This window comes from Entelurus aequoreus, linkage group LG06 (genome assembly GCF_033978785.1).
Source record: "Entelurus aequoreus isolate RoL-2023_Sb linkage group LG06, RoL_Eaeq_v1.1, whole genome shotgun sequence".
In the NCBI taxonomy this organism is placed as follows: Eukaryota; Metazoa; Chordata; class Actinopteri; order Syngnathiformes; family Syngnathidae; genus Entelurus; species Entelurus aequoreus.
Genome location: NC_084736.1, coordinates 75,736,456 through 75,753,330, shown reverse-complemented (window position 1 = coordinate 75,753,330; position 16,875 = coordinate 75,736,456). Strand labels below are relative to the sequence as shown.

The window sequence follows — 16,875 nt, the reverse complement described above, 5'->3', positions numbered from 1 at the left end:
TCTTGCCCAAGGACACAACGGACGTGACTAGGATGGTAGAAGGTGGGGATTGAACCCCAGTAACCAGCAACCCTCCGATTGCTGGCACGGCCACACTACCAACTTCGCCACGCCGCCCACAAGTTACAGTTAAAAAAAGAGGTTCATAAAAGAGTTTAAAAAAAGCGGTGCCTGGAGGGGAGTCGGGCCCTGCTTCCTCTCCGCTTTGTAGTTCTTGGGTCAGACAATATCTTTCTGTTGATTACAATACATGAAAGAAACAGAAACACCTTCATGTTGCTTCCCCCGTTACATAGTCGAGTTTTACAAGCCTTCTTCTTGGTAGGTTCAAAGACAGCTTTTGGTCTTCTCGCCGGGAACTCAATTCAACACAAAGTTTTTGTGATAACTTAGATAAAATTATTCTAACACTGGTGAAATTATCCTCTGCATTTGACCCATCACCCTTGTTCACCCCCTGGGAGGTGGGGGGAGCAGTGAGCAGCAGCGGTCGCCGCGCTCGGGAATCATATTTGTAGCCCACCGGCGTCACAATGTAAACAAACGCCATAGATGGATCTACACCTGACATCCACTGTAATGATATCAAGTACAAGCACGTATCTAGTCGATACTACTATGATTACGTCGGTATTTTTTGGCTTCACAACATCTCCTTTCGTTTTTTTAAAATGTACATTATGTTTATAAACTCAGGAAATACGTCCGTGGACGCATGAGGACTTTGAATATGACCAATGTATGATCCTGTAACGACTTGGTATCGGATTGATACCCAAATTTGTGGTATCATCCAAAACTAATGTAAAGTATCAAACAAGAGAAGAATAAGTGATTATTTCATTTTAACAGAAGTGTAGATAGAACATGTTAAAAGAGAAAGTAAGCAGATATTAACAGTAAATGAACAAGTAGATTAATAATTCATTTCCTACCACCTGTCCTTAATAATGTAGACAAAATAATAGGTAGATAAATGACACAATATGTTACTGTATATGTCAGCAGACTAATTAGGAGCCTTTGTTTGTTTACTTACTACTAAAAGACAAGTTGTCTAGTGTGTTCACTATTTTATTTAAGGACAAACTTGCAATAAAAAACATATGTTTAATTTACCCAAAAAAAAATTGTTAAAATAAAGCCAACAATGACATTTTTTGTGGTCCCCTTTATTTAGAAAAGTATCGAAAAGTACCGAAAAGTATCAAAATACATTTTGGTACCGGGACAACACTAGTAAGGGGTATCAAACCCGTTTACATTGAGGGCCACATCTCAGTTATGGCTACCTTTAAAAGGCTGATTGTAACAGTGAATAATATATGAGTGTAACAATTATTCTCCTCATGATATTGTTACACAATTGCCTATTCTTTTGATTATTATATATTTTTTGACATACACAGTAAAAATAAATCTGTAGATTTTGTGGTAAAGAAAAACAAACATGAATTTTCCATAAAATCTATCGTGTTGTTTTTAAAGTGAATTATTGTGCATGGAAAAAATGGTACCACTGTTGGTTTTTTTAGGTAAAATTCTGGCGACTGAGCTCCCAATTTGTTTTACCGTAAAGTCTATTGTAGGGCTGCAACTAACGATTAATTTGATAAACGATTAATCTGTCGATTATTACTTTGATTAATCGATTAATAATCGGATAAAAGAGACAAACTACATTTCTATCCTATCCAGTATTTTATTGGAAAAAAACAGCATACTGGCACCATACTTATTTTGATTATTGTTTCTCAGCTGTTTGTAAATGTTGCAGTTTATAAATAAAGGTTTATTAAAAATAAAATAAAAATAGAAAATTAAATAAAAATTAAAAAAAACTCTGCACATGCGCATAGCATGGATCCGATGAATAAAATTAATCGGCAACTATTTTAATAATCGATTTTAATCGATTTAATCGATTAGTTGTTGCAGCCCTAGTCTATTGTCATTTTTATGATGTACAATTTGATGATGACATGCTTCGAAATCAAAATCAAAATATTTAGGTATTTATTTGTATTTCAACCAAATAAATGTCTGGAATGTATAATAATATAATATTTGCTGTATTATTCAGTGTTTCCCATAAACTGCCAAGATACCTGTGACGGTGGGGGCGTGACTATGGGCGTGGCCATGGGCGTGGTCACCATGACATCATCGAGAAATTTGCATAATTTACTACAATGATATGATTTTCTCTAAAAAGGCTAAAAAAATGTATACTTACTCATTAATAATAACAGTTTTGTTTTAAACGTCCATCCATGCATCCATCCATTTTATAATATAATTACAACACTTTGTGTACATATTTATATACAGATTTGAACAATAAGTTATTCACTGAAATATATTTATTAATTGTGGTTCTTACAAAAAATATATCTTATAAAATATAAAAGCTAAAATGTCTCTTAAAGCTCTGCCCCTTTAATTAGTGCATATTAAATAATTTAACTTTAGCCTACTACTACAACCATATTATTTACCAGCAACATAAAGTGAAACAGAGGCAGAGGTGTCCTGCCACAGTCAGTAACAAATAAACAGAAAACAGTAGTGGTCAAATGCAAATAAGGCAACAAGAGAAGTATCCTACACTTCTCTTTTGTAAAGTAAATCTGAACAGCCTATATGGGCATCTACATCAACTATATGATTTGCCTGAGAAGCTGGACAGGACAAAAAAAAAAAAAATCTATTTGTGGGGGACGTAATTCTTTCGTGGCGGGCCGCAACAAATAAATGAATGTGTGGGAAGCACTGTTATTAAACAGTATTAAAGTAACAAAAAAAAATATGCAACTGCATGCAGTAGATTTGTTTTCCTGTTGTCATCAGGACAACACTAGATCGCAGTCTTATGACCTGTCATGCCATATCATCTCATGTTTCGTGATTGTTATTATTAATCTTAGTTTAGTCTTCATTTTGTGTTTCAGCGCCTCCTTAAATTGCCATGGGCGCTGATTTACTGCACTTGCCTCTGATTAGTGGTCGGGAGGCTCACCTGCTCCTGTTTACTAATCAGAGAGCTGTTTATACCTGATTCACTGGCTGTCTTGCTCACCAATCACAACGGTCTACATTTGGTTTCACGCTATTTAGTTCTTGTTCTTATGCTAAGCTAAGTACAGCCTTCAGCATCTTGTGTGTTCCCAGCTGCACATATTTTGACTTATGCGAGTGGAGAATAAATCTCCGTGTTATCTTTAAACACTTCCTGTCGTCCTTCTGCGTCTTGGAAGAAACGACCTTGGCAAACATGCGACCCGCAGAGCAGGCGGGGTGACATGAGGGAAGGAATGACACGGGAGGCTGCAGGGCTGCAGCCAACAGTTTGAAGCAGAGATGACGTGCACGGCTGACAGCACATACTAGAACGCCGACATCAGCGTGACTGTCAAGTCTGTGACCACGCTGTTAGGAAAAAAAACTGCAAAACACAGCGTTCAGAGGCAGGAATGAGTTTTATCATTTGATGCTTTGGCATTTTTTAACACGAGTATCCAATATTGTAACATGAACAAACCCCGTTTCTATATGAGTTGGGAAATTGTGTTAGATGTAAATATCAACGGAATAATACAATGATTTGCAAATCCTTTTCAACCCATATTCAATTGAATGCACTACAAAGACAACATATTTGATGTTCAAACTCATAAACTTTTTTTTTTTTTGCAAATAATAATTAACTTAGAATTTCATGGCTGCAACACGTGCCAAAGTAGTTGGGAAAGGGCATGTTCACCACTGTGTTACATGGCCTTTCCTTTTAACAACACTCAGTAAACGTTTGGGAACTGAGGAGACACATTTTTGAAGCTTCTCAGGTGGAATTCTTTCCCATTCTTGCTTGATGTACAGCTTAAGTTGTTCAACAGTCCGGGGGTCTCCCTTGTGCTATTTTAGGCTTCATAATGCGCCACACATTTTCAATGGGAGACAGGTCTGGACTACAGGCAGGCCAGTCTAGTACCCGCACTCTTTTACTATGAAGCCACGTTGATGTAACACGTGGCTTGGCATTGTCTTGCTGAAATAAGCAGGGGCGTCCATGGTAACGTTGCTTGGATGGCAACATATGTTGCTCCAAAACCTGTATGTACCTTTCTGCATTTATGGCGCCTTCACAGATGTGTAAGTTACCCATGTCTTGGGCACTAATACACCCCCATACCATCACAGATGCTGGCTTTTCAACTTTGTGCCTATAACAATCCGGATGGTTCTTTTCCTCTTTGGTCCGGAGGACGTCACAGAACACTTTTCCACTTTGTATCAGTCCATCTTAGATGAGCTCAGGCCCAGCGAAGCCGACGGCGTTTCTGGGTGTTGTTGATAAACGGTTTTCGCCTTGCATAGGAGAGTTTTAACTTGCACTTGCAGATGTAGCGACCAACTGTAGTTACTGACAGTGGGTTTCTGAAGTGTTCCTGAGCCTATGTGGTGATATCCTTTACACACTGATGTCGCTTGTTGATGCAATACAATCTGATTTCTCCAGATTCTCTGAACCCTTTGATGATATTACGGAGCGTAGATGGTGAAATCCCTAAATTCCTTGCAATGGCTGGTTGAGAAAGGTTTTTCTTAAACTGTTCAACAATTTGCTCACGCGTTTGTTGACAAAGTGGTGACCCTCGCCCCATCCTTGTTTGTGAATGACTGAGCATTTCATGGAATCTACTTTTGTACCCAATCATGGCACCCACCTGTTCCCAATGTGCCTGCACACCTGTGGGATGTTCCAAATAAGTGTTTGATGAGCATTCCTCAACTTTATCAGTATTTATTGCCACCTTTCCCAACTTCTTTGTCACGTGTTGCCGGCATCAAATTCTAAAGTTAATGATTATTTGCAAAAAAAAAAAAAAAGTTTATCAGTTTGAACATCAAATATGTTGTCTTTGTAGCATATTCAACTGAATATGGGTTGAAAATGATTTGCAAATCATTGTATTCCGTTTATATTTACATTTAACACAATTTCCCAACTCATATGGAAACGGGGTTTGTATGAATGAGATCATCCATTGCTGTATGGCGAGTGATTATGCAGCTTTTTATTATACATGCTGCATGTGCACTACCATATTCACTTGAAATATACCTACAATGTTGTCTTTTGGCCTGTCGAACATGTTTAAAAGGCCTTTTTATTGCCGTTTAAAAATGAAAAATAAGTACAATCCTACCCTAAACAAATGGTTTCATTAATTATGAACTCAAATCAGACATGCATAAAGAAGGGTAGAAAATGACAGAGACTTACATGATTTATGTCAGTGTTTCCTATCCTTTATTGGGCCATTTTACATGAGTAAATATTATGGCACACCACATGTACCTTCTGCCATTTAATTGTTCTTCTGGTCAATATACTTCAGTGTCAGTGATATATGAACAAATTATACATTATTTGCAGTAGAACAGGGTTTTCCACACATGTATGTATTTGTGGCGTCGCCCGTCACAGATAAATTTGGGCCGCCACTAATGGAATTGAGGTGTCGGGGGGGATTTGCGAGCGGCAGGGTAGATTTTCATTATTTGTCTCCACGCCCTAGTGTTTATGTTAGAACAATACACAATGCAGCGAGGTGGCCGCAACGCTTCATTTAATCAACAGGCTCCCTGTTCTACTCAGTAGAAGTAGTAAGGGCACAGGAACGAGTGTACAGAGCTAACAAAGAGATGGCGAAGGAATCGCATATTTAAAGATTGTAACACACACCGTGCCTTGTATGGATAAATAAATAAATAGTAACATCTTGTCAATAGGATTTTGTCACTGGAAAATGTCTGACCCTCAGCGGGGTCATGACAGGAAATAATTTAGAAGCATTGCCCGAGTGCAGCTGGGATAGGCTCCAGCCCCCCCTGTGACCCTGAAAGCGACAAGTGGTAGAAAATGGATGGATGGATGCTCTGGCTCATTAACAATTCTAGGACGGAACGTAGTTGAATGTCATTCAACATACTTGCCAACCCTCCCGAATTTTCCGGGAGACTCACGAAATTTAGCGCCTCTCCCGAAAACCTCCAGATTTTCAACCGAAGCTGGAGGCCACGCCCCCTACAGCTCCATGCGGACCTGAGTAAAGACAGTCTTTTTTCACGTCCGCTTTCCCACGATATAAACAGCGTGCCTGCCCAATCACGTTATTCCATACGAGGCGTCCGGCATACCGCCGATGAGCATGGTGCAGATGGAGAAGATCCTCTCGGCGTCCGTGTTGGCGCACACGTTGCCAAAGCCGACGCTGGTGAGGCTGCTGCGGGTGAAGTAGAGGGCGGCGATGTACGAGCTGCGCACCGACGGGCCGCTGACCGTGTTGTTGACGTAGGGCGTCTCCAGGCGTTTGCCCAGCTCATGGAGCCATCCTCGGGGAAGAGACGGGAGGACAACAGGGTGACAAGAACTAAATCATCCAGACTAGGGATAAATTGTACTATTATGTTTATCTTACCTAAAAATAAATATATTTATTAATTTAAAAAAAATAAAAAATACATTTTTACTATATTTTGCTAAAAACATCAAAATTAATTGTATTTTTATTTGTATTTTTTCTGATCCAGCCATATAATTATACATTAAGAAAAACATATTTGAAATAATTCATTTTAAATGATCATAATAATTCATTTAAAATGACCATAATTAATTATCAAAATAATTGCTTGTTTATCAACAACTTTAGCATGTTATTCATTACATTTTGAAGCTCTCAGAAGCCAAGTTATGTTATATTCCTTAAGATTTGTTTATGCAAGTTTGAAGTATCAATTATCTAAACACAGTTTTGTCTGCATATTTTCAGGATGTATATATATATATGTATATATATATATATATATATATATATATATATATATATATATATATGAAATACTTGACTTGGTGAATTCTAGCTGTAAATATACTCCTCCCCTCTTAACCACGCCCCTGGCCCCCAACCACGCCCCCGCCCCACCCCCCACACCCCCACCTCCCGAAATCGGAGGTCTCAAGGTTGGCAAGTATGATTCAAGCTCTATACTCTGCTTTAACCTTATATTATTTTTTTTATTTTTAAGTGATTTGACAAAATCTAGAAATGTAAGAATTGGGATTCATTTTCTTACTTTTAATGTAGAGGGTTTGTCATCACAGTTGTTAAGTAGGTAGGTAGGTAGGTAGGTAGGTAGGTACCGTATTTTTCGGACTATAAGTTGCTCCAGAGTATAAGTCGCACCGGCCGAAAATGCATAATAAAGAAGGAAAAAATACATATATAAGTCGCACTGGAGTATAAGTCGCATTTTTGGGGGGAAATTTATTTGATAAAAGCCAACACCAAGAATAGACATTTGAAAGGTAATTTAAAATAAATAAAGAATAGTGAACAACAGGCTGAATAAGTGTACGTTATATGTATATGTATATATTATCGGCAAAAAAGCCATTATCGGACATCTCTAACAAAGGTAATGGAACAGTATGACTTCTTTATGCTCTTGTTTTACATTATTTACAGTCATTGAATGAACAGTATTGTAGTCCAATAATTATAGTGGCAAGTAAAGTGATTCTTGTGCGTGCGGTTTTGTGCAATTGTGAAATTGTGATAAAGTGTTAATATAGACTTAGACTTAGACTTCCTTTTATTGTCATTCAAATTTGAACTTTTCAGTACAGATAAGAACGACATGTTGTTGCATTAGCTCATGGTAGTGCAGGATAAAAGAGCAATAAGGTGCAGATATAAATAAATATATTACTGTACAGATAAATATTGCACTTTTGCATATGCATCCACGTTTATGGATGTATGTTATATTGTCTTTATATTCCAGCCAGTTAATCCATTTTTGGGAGGAATTGAGGGGATTCTTTTAATGCCTTCAATATGCACTTACCGTATTTTTCGGACTATAAGCTCCGGAGTATAAGTCGCACCGGCCGAAAATGCATAATAAAGAAGAAAAAAACATATAAGTCGCACTGGAGTCTAAGTCGCATTTTTTGGGGAAATTTATTTGATAAAAGCCAACACCAAGAATAGACATTTGAAAGGCAATTTAAAATAAATAAAGAATAGTGAACAACAGGCTGAATAAGTGTACGTTATATGAGGCATAAATAACCAACTGAGAACGTGCCTGGTACGTTAACGTAACATATTATGGTAAGAGTCATTCAAATAACTATAACATATAGAACATGCTATACGTTTACCAAACAATCTGTCACTCCTAATCGCTAAATCCCATGAAATCTTATACGTCTAGTCTCTTACGTGAATGAGCTAAATAATATTATTTGATATTTTACGCTAATGTGTTAATAATTTCACACATAAGTCGCTCCTGAGTATAAGTCGCACCCCCGGACAAACTATGAAAAAAAACTGCGACTTTTAGTCCAAAAAATACGGTACTTACTTGTAATATGCACATATACATATTACAACATACACTACCGTTCAAAAGTTTGGGGTCACATGTAAATGTCCTTATTTTTGAAGGAAAAGCACTGTACTTTTCAATGAAGATAACTTTAAACTAGTCTTAACTTGAAAGAAATACACTCTATACATTGCTAATGTGGTAAATGACTATTCTAGCTGCAAATGTCTGCTTTTTGGTGCAATATCTACATAGGTGTATAGAGGCCCATTTCCAGCAACTATCACTCCAGTGTTCTAATGGTACAATGTGTTTGCTCATTGGCTCAGAAGGCTAATTGATGATTAGAAAACCCTTGTGCAATCATGTTCACACATCTGAAAACACTTTAGCTCCTTACAGAAGCTACAAAACTGAAAAATTTGTTTGGGTGGCCCCAAACTTTTGAACGGTAGTGTACATCTCGAGACTTGCAACAGAGGGGAGGGAGTGCGGGGCTACGGTGGCAGGCTGCAGCTCATCCGTCCATCCCCCCTAAGGGATTCGCGTCAAGGGCGTTGGATGGAGGGGTGGGGTATGTGTGTGGATGCATGTGTGTGTGTAAGCCTGCCGGGTGTTCTGTGAGGACGTCCGAGTTGATTATAAATGACATCAGTTAGTCGCTGCTTGTTACAAACTTATCAGGAAGTGTAGATCTCTCCATCCTTTGAAAGGATCTTACTCGCTTTACTTTGACGGGGGGTTCATTTTGTTTACGGACTTAAGTTTATATCCCTTAGCTTTAAAATCGGACTGGACTTTACTCCCCTAGCCGCTGATTGATGATTCCGGCCGGCGAGATAGATCCCGTTCTATAACCGTGGTGCTTTGATGAGTGAAAGTTGAAAGGATATATGGAAGGAGGGCTGATAAAGTGCTTGCTTTCTGTGACAGTGGGTCGATGCTTCAAGTCCTCCTGTTTGTCTTGGAAGAGGTTTTCCCCCTAATAGTGATGTCCTTTGTGACTGATGCAATATCTTCACACTCGCTGCAACAATGAGAGCAGACAACGTCGGACTGTAAACGGTCCTGGGAAAAAAAATAGTTTGATGAATTAAATGGTGCAAAAATGTTTGTTTTTTTTTCTGATGAAAAAGCGGAGCAAAGGCGCTGCAATGCATCGCCGCCATTTCAACATTGCCGTTTATTTGCCATGCGCGTGACATGTCAGCGGAGTCCGTTTCAGGTCTCAGATAGGGATCCACGCACGAGTCTTAAGATGCGCGAGATAAAAAGCTGCCGGAGAAAAAGTTTGTGCAGCAAAGAAGCGATTTTCCTCGTCTTTTAGAGTTTTTAAGGGCGTGCGTGGCGCCTTCGCCTTGTCAAGGAGCTCCCCTGAGCTCCCTTCTCTGTGCTTTGCCACTAGAAGTCACCTCCTTTGGTGTTCGGCAGGCAGGTACACAACTCTCTCTCTGAGCTGTTGAACTTTTGGGGAGGGGAAGAAAGGCAAGGCAAAGATTAAAAACAGCCGTGTGATGTGGAGTGCTGAGCTGCCTCCTGAGGATTCCTGGCATAATAATTTAAATGATCAAATGATACAGAGGAGACTTGTTAGCTGAGAAGCAGCCTCCTAGTTGGCCCCATGGGCCCCGTGCTGCCACGCATGCATTGCAAAATAGCTCCTCTGTTGTGCTAAAGAATCTTGTTTTTTTTTTCTTCTCCCTTTTCTCTTTTTACAACCTTTTCAGGAGCAGACTTTTCTACACTTTGTTTAGGTGTATATTTGGCTGTCACTTTGTATCTTGGCCTGCTTTATCACGTAGGAGATAACGCGTTACATCTAGAGATGTCCGATAAATGCTTTAAAATGTAATATCGGAAATTATCGGTATCGGTTTCAAAAAGTAAAATTTATGACTTTTTAAAACGCCGCTCACTGCAAAAACTGAAATCTAAGTAAGATGAAATATCTCAAATAAGGGTGATATTTGCTTATTTTCTGTCTGATAAGATCATTCTTCTCACTAAGCAGATTTTATGTTAGAGTGTTTTACTTGTTTTAAGGGTTTTGGTTAGAGATGCTTTAAAATGTAATATCGGAAATTATCGGTATCGTTTTTTTAATTATCTGTATCGTTTTTGGTTTTTATTAGGTTAGCTAATTTTACTTGTTTTGGAAAGTGTTCAAAAACAAGATAAAAAAATACAAAAATGAGGGGTATTTTATTTGAACTAAGCAAAATTATCTGCCAATAGAACAAGAAAATTCGGCTTGTCAAGACTTTCCAAAAAAAGTCAAATTAGCTAACCTCAATGAAACCCAAAAATACCTTAAAATAAGTATATTCTCACTAATAATAAGTGCACTTTTCTTGGTAGAAAAAAAAAGAGACCTTTTTGTTCAATATGTTGAAAAATATTCTTAAATTAAGTAAATGCTAGTGCCATTATCTTGACATAATGATATGCGCTCGGCATCATGATTTTTTTTTTCACGCTTGAAGTAAGAAATGATTACTTTAAAAAAGTAGTTTTATACTTGTGAGTGTTGATGACACAGCTTTGCAACAGTTGATATTCTAGTTTCAAGCATGTTTTACTCAATATGGGTCATCAAATGCGCTTTAAAATGTAATATCGGAAATTATCGGTATCGTTTTTTTTATTATCTGTATCGTTTTTTGTTGTTTTGTTTTGCTTTTTTTATTAAATCAACATAAAAAACACAAGATACACTTACAATTAGTGCACCAACCCAAAAACACAGCTTTGCAATAGTTCATATTCTAGTTTCAAGCATGTTTTACTCAATATAGGTCATCAAATGCGCTTTAAAATGTAATATCGGAAATTATCGGTATCGTTTTTTTTATTATCGGTATCGTTTTTATTTTTTTTGTTTTTTTTTTATTTTTTATTTTTTATTAAATCAACATAAAAAACACAAGATACACTTACAATTAGTGCACCAATCCAAAAAACCTCCCTCCCCCACATTCACACAAAAGGGTTGTTTCTTTCTGTTATTAATATTCTGGTTCCTACATTATATATCAATATATATCAATACAGTCTGCAAGGGATACAGTCCGTAAGCACACATGATTGTGCGTGCTGCTGGTCCACTAATAGTACTAACCTTTAACAGTTAATTTTACTCATTTTCATTAATTACTAGTTTCTATGTAACTGTTTTTAAATTGTTTTGTTTTCTTTTTTATTCAAGAAAATGTTTTTAATTTATTTATCTTATTTTATTATATTTTTTAAAAGGACCTTATCTTCACTATACCTGGTTGTCCCAATTAGGCATAATAATGTGTTAATTCCACGACTGTATACATCAGTATCGGTTGATATCGATATCGGTAATTGAATAGTTGGACAATATCGGAATATTGGATATCGGCAAAAAGCCATTATCGGACATCCCTAGTTTTGGTCCTAAATGATCTCAGTAAGATATTACAGCTTGTTGCTGAGATTTGATGACCTATATTGAGTAAAACATGCTTGAAACTAGAATATCAACTGTTGCAAAGCTGTGTCATCAACACTCACAAGTATAAAACTACTTTTTTAAAGTAATAATTTCTTACTTCAAGCCTGAAAAAAAAAAATCATGATGCCGAGCGCATATCATTATGTCAAGATAATGGCACTAGCATTTACTTCATTTAAGAATATTTTTCAACATATTGAGCAAAAAGGTCTCTTTTTTTCTACCAAGAAAAGTGCACTTGTTATTAGTGAGAATATACTTATTTTAAGGTATTTTTGGGTTGATTGAGGTTAGCTAATTTTACTTGTTTTGGAAAGTCTTTTTGCAGTGCTGTACACTGCAAAACGTCACTGTTCGAAAACAAGAAGAAAAAAATACAAAAATGAGGGGTATTTTATTTGAACTAAGCAAAATTATCTGCCAATAGAACAAGAAAATGTGGCTTGTTAAGACTTTCCAAAACAAGTAAAATTAGCTAACCTCAATGAACCCAAAAATACCTTAAAATAAGTATATTCTCACTAATAACAAGTGCACTTTTCTTGGTAGAAAAAAAAGAGACCTTTTTGCTCAATATGTTGAAAAATATTCTTAAATTAAGTAAATGCCAGTGCCATTATCTTGACATAATGATATGCGCTCGGCATCATGATTTTTTTTTTCACGCTTGAAGTAAGAAATGATTACTTTAAAAAAGTAGTTTTATACTTGTGAGTGTTGATGACACAGCTTTGCAACAGTTGATATTCTAGTTTCAAGCATGTTTTACTCAATATAGGTCATCAAATGCGCTTTAAAATGTAATATCGGAAATTATCTGTATCGTTTTTTAAATTATCGGTATCGTTTTTTGTTTTTTTTGTTTTGGGTTTTTTTGTTTTTTATTAAATCAACATAAAAAACACAAGATACACTTACAATTAGTGCACCAATCCAAAAAACCTCCCTCCCCCACATTCACACAAAAGGGTTGTTTCTTTCTGTTATTAATATTCTGGTTCCTACATTATATATCAATATATATCAATACAGTCTGCAAGGGATACAGTCCGTAAGCACACATGATTGTGCGTGCTGCTGGTCCACTAATAGTACTAACCTTTAACAGTTAATTTTACTCATTTTCATTCATTACTAGTTTCTATGTAACTGTTTTTAAATTGTTTTACTTTCTTTTTTATTCAAGAGAATGTTTTTAATTGATTTATCTTATTTTATTTTATTAATTTTTAAAAGAAGGACCTTATCTTCACCATACCTGGCTGTCCAAATTAGGCATAGTAATGTGTTAATTCCACGACTGTATATATCAGAATCGGTTGATATCGATATCGGTAATTGAAGAGTTGGACAATATCGGAACATCGGATATCGGCAAAAAGCCATTATTGGACATCCCTCGTTTTGGTCCTAAATGATCTCAGTAAGATATTACAGCTTGTTGCTGAGATTTGATGACCTATATTGAGTAAAACATGCTTGAAACTAGAATATCAACTGTTGCAAAGCTGTGTCATCAACACTCACAAGTATAAAACTACTTTTTTAAAGTAATAATTTCTTACTTCAAGCATGAAAAAAAAAATCATGATGCCGAGCGCATATCATTATGTCAAGATAATGGCACTAGCATTTACTTCATTTAAGAATATTTTTCAACATATTGAGCAAAAAGGTCTCTTTTTTTTCTACCAAGAGAAGTGCACTTGTTATTAGTGAGAATATACTTATTTTAAGGTATTTTGGGGTTCATTGAGGTTAGCTAATTTTACTTGTTTTGGAAAGTCTTGACAAGCCAAATTTTCTCTTTTTTTTCTACCAAGAAAAGTGCACTTGTTATTAGTGAGAATATACTTACTTTAAGGTATTTTTGGGTTGGTTGAGGTTAGCTAATTTTACTTGTTTTGGAAAGTATTTTTGCAGTGCTGTACACTGCAAAACGTCAGTGTTCAAAAACAAGAAAAAAAAAAAAAAAAAATGAGGGGTATTTTATTTGAACTAAGCAAAATTATCTGCCAATAGAACAATAAAATGTGGCTTGTTAAGACTTTCCAAAACAAGTAAAATTAGCTAACCTCAATTAACCCAAAAATACCTTAAAATAAGTATATTCTCACTAATAACAAGTGCACTTTTCTTGGTAGAAAAAAAAAAAAGAGACCTTTTTGCTCAATATGTTGAAAAATATTCTTAAATTAAGTAAATGCTAGTGCCATTATCTTGACATAATGATATGCGCTGGGCATCATGATTTTTTTTTTCACACTTGAAGTAAGAAATTCTTACTTTAAAAAAGTAGTTTTATACTTGTGAGTGTTGATGACACAGCTTTGCAACAGTTGATATTCTAGTTTCAAGCATGTTTTACTCAATATAGGTCATCAAATCTCAGCAACAAGCTGTAATATCTTACTGAGATCATTTAGGACCAAAACCCTTAAAACAAGTAAAACACTCTAACATCAAATCTGCTTAGTGAGAAGAATTATTTTATCAGACAGAAAATAAGCAAATATCACCCTTAAATACATGTTATCATTGTATTTATAAGTACCTAAATTATTGGTTTGCTAACTTAATTGTCACAAATTTTGGTAATGATAAAAAAGCACTGTTTTAGTTTACAAAAATTTATATTTTTTTTCCATTTTTAAGCAGTGAAGTATGTGACAGAATGACCTCTGGGGGTCCCCGAACAGTTTGAGAATTGCTGGTAAATGTCGCAGACCGAGTGTGAATTGAAGGTAATCTTTGTTGTTGTGTGCTTTCTCAGATCCAGCTCCTGTACTGGAGGCCTCACACACCCTGGAGAAAAGGCTGCAGCAGCTTCAGAATTCAACCCCAGACAGTGAGAGTCTGGTACGGGAGATCAGTGTGCACTGGAGGAAACACCTGGAGTGCCTTGAAACCACAGGTCAGGACAAAAGCAACATTTCCATTTAAAAAAATAAATAAAATGAATAGTGATAAAACACTTTTTGCCAACATACAAAATGTTAAAATGGTAAAATTATCGGCGGTTACTTGAACGAGTATGACGATCATCCTGGTAGGGGGGTATCCCTTTATGGAGGATGCCTGTGCGTGACTTTGTTTAACGTGGGGAGACTGGTGCACAGACAGTCACCACACGATCCTTGACAGATCCGGGTCAGGGTCCAGTGGCATGGAGTCCAAGACGACTGGGGACCCTTTTCTGCTGCAGCCTTCTTCGCCATCGCAGCCGTTGTGACGCTCCATAGGGTTAGCGGTAGAGATAAATGCTTTAAAATGTAATATCGGAAAATTATCGGTATCTGTTTCAAAATTATCTGTACCGGTTTCAAAAAGTAAAATTGATGACTTTTTTAAAACGCCGCTGTGTACACGGACGTAGGGAGAAGTACAGAGCGCCAATAAACCTTAAAGGCACTGCCTTTGCGTGCCGGATCAGTCACATAATATCTACTTTTCACACAAACAAGTGAATGCAAGGCATACTTGGTCAACAGCCATACAGGTCACACTGAGTGTGGCCGTATAAACAACTTTAACACTGTTACAAATATGCACCACACTGTGAACCCACACCAATCAAGAATGACAAACACATAACGGGAGAACATCCGCACCGTAACACAACATAAACACAACAGAACAATTACCCAGAACCCCTTGCAGCACTAACTCTTCCGGGACGCTACAATATACACTAGATGTCGTAATAGCAATTCTTTGTATCTATGTAGATTATGCTACATATGTAAAACAATAATAAACTACATGTTGGTAAATAAGTTAGGAAAATGGACAAACTACATAAATAACATCCTGTAATTGGATTTTGATGTTATTTTTTTATCTTGATAGATTGAAAATTAACACCAATGAGTTGACTTTGATTGATTGATTGAAACTTTTATTAGTAGATTGCACAGTACAGTACATATTTCGTACAATTGACCACTAAATGGTAACACCCGAATACGTTTTTCAACTTTTAAAATGGTTAAACGGTCAAATTCATGGTATTCATGGACTGATGAACATTATCACATAACTTATTCAGAAAGTATAAATAACGACAAACAAAGGTAGAATACAAATAACCGCAACATGTAAATGTAAAAAAAAAAACAACAACATAAAAATTTTACATTTTCAGAATGTGCTTGTTGGAGCCTATCTATATTATTTACTTATTAATTGTTTTGACAATGAAATCAAAAAATGCCAATATTGATGTTGATTAATTATTGGATGGTTTAGATTAATTGTGATTGTTCTATTTTTAAACAAGGAAAACAAACTGAAGTTGTCTTTATTTTTAAATTATCGTGCCGTGATTTTACCAGTCCGGCCCACTTGGGAAGTAGATTTTCCTCCATGTGGCCCCCCCATCTAAAATGAGTTTGACACCCCTGCCATATATGGATGAATCGGTGACGTTTCTCCCAACCGGTGACGTCATAGGTTGTGCAAATTTCAAACGGACCGTTTAGAGCAGGGGTGTCCAAAGTGCGGCCCGGGGGCCATTTGCGGCGCCCGCAGATAATTGTTTACCGGCCCGCCACCCATTCTGGAAATGCTATTGCAAAAAATAAAAAAGAACATTAAAAAAAGTGGAATGAGGTGAAATCTAACGAGAAAAAGTAGCAATGTTGACACAAAAGCTGCCATGCAAGCTGTTTTTGTTTTTTTTCTTTTGTCTTTCTTTATTTTTTGCCATTGCTAAAAAAGAAAATAATGACAAAAAATCCAAGTTATAATGACTTATTTTCAAGGCTCCAATTACTTCAAATATTTCACTTGAAAATGTTTTATGTGGTAAATATTGCATATATTGTGTAGTTGCCGTATAAAAACATCAACGTTTTCTTTGACAAAAGAGCATAAAACAAACAAAATAATAGTTCAAACGTAAAATGGACAGATATATCTGAAGTTGATCTCGTAACTTAAGTGTTGAAAGTTAAAAAAAAAAAAAATAATAAAAATGTATCACTTTA

The 16,875-nt window shown here is 36.3% G+C and overlaps 1 protein-coding gene across 1 annotated transcript in view; it reads left to right on the top strand.

Moving 5' to 3' along the window:
• cux2b (cut-like homeobox 2b) overlaps positions 1-16,875 on the top strand; it is a 350,620-nt gene that overhangs the window by 279,448 nt on the left and 54,297 nt on the right. Inside the window, exon 5 of the mRNA XM_062051807.1 lies at positions 14,661-14,801. Coding sequence (XP_061907791.1) covers positions 14,661-14,801 — 141 coding nt within the window. The remainder of the gene's footprint in view (positions 1-14,660; positions 14,802-16,875) is intronic.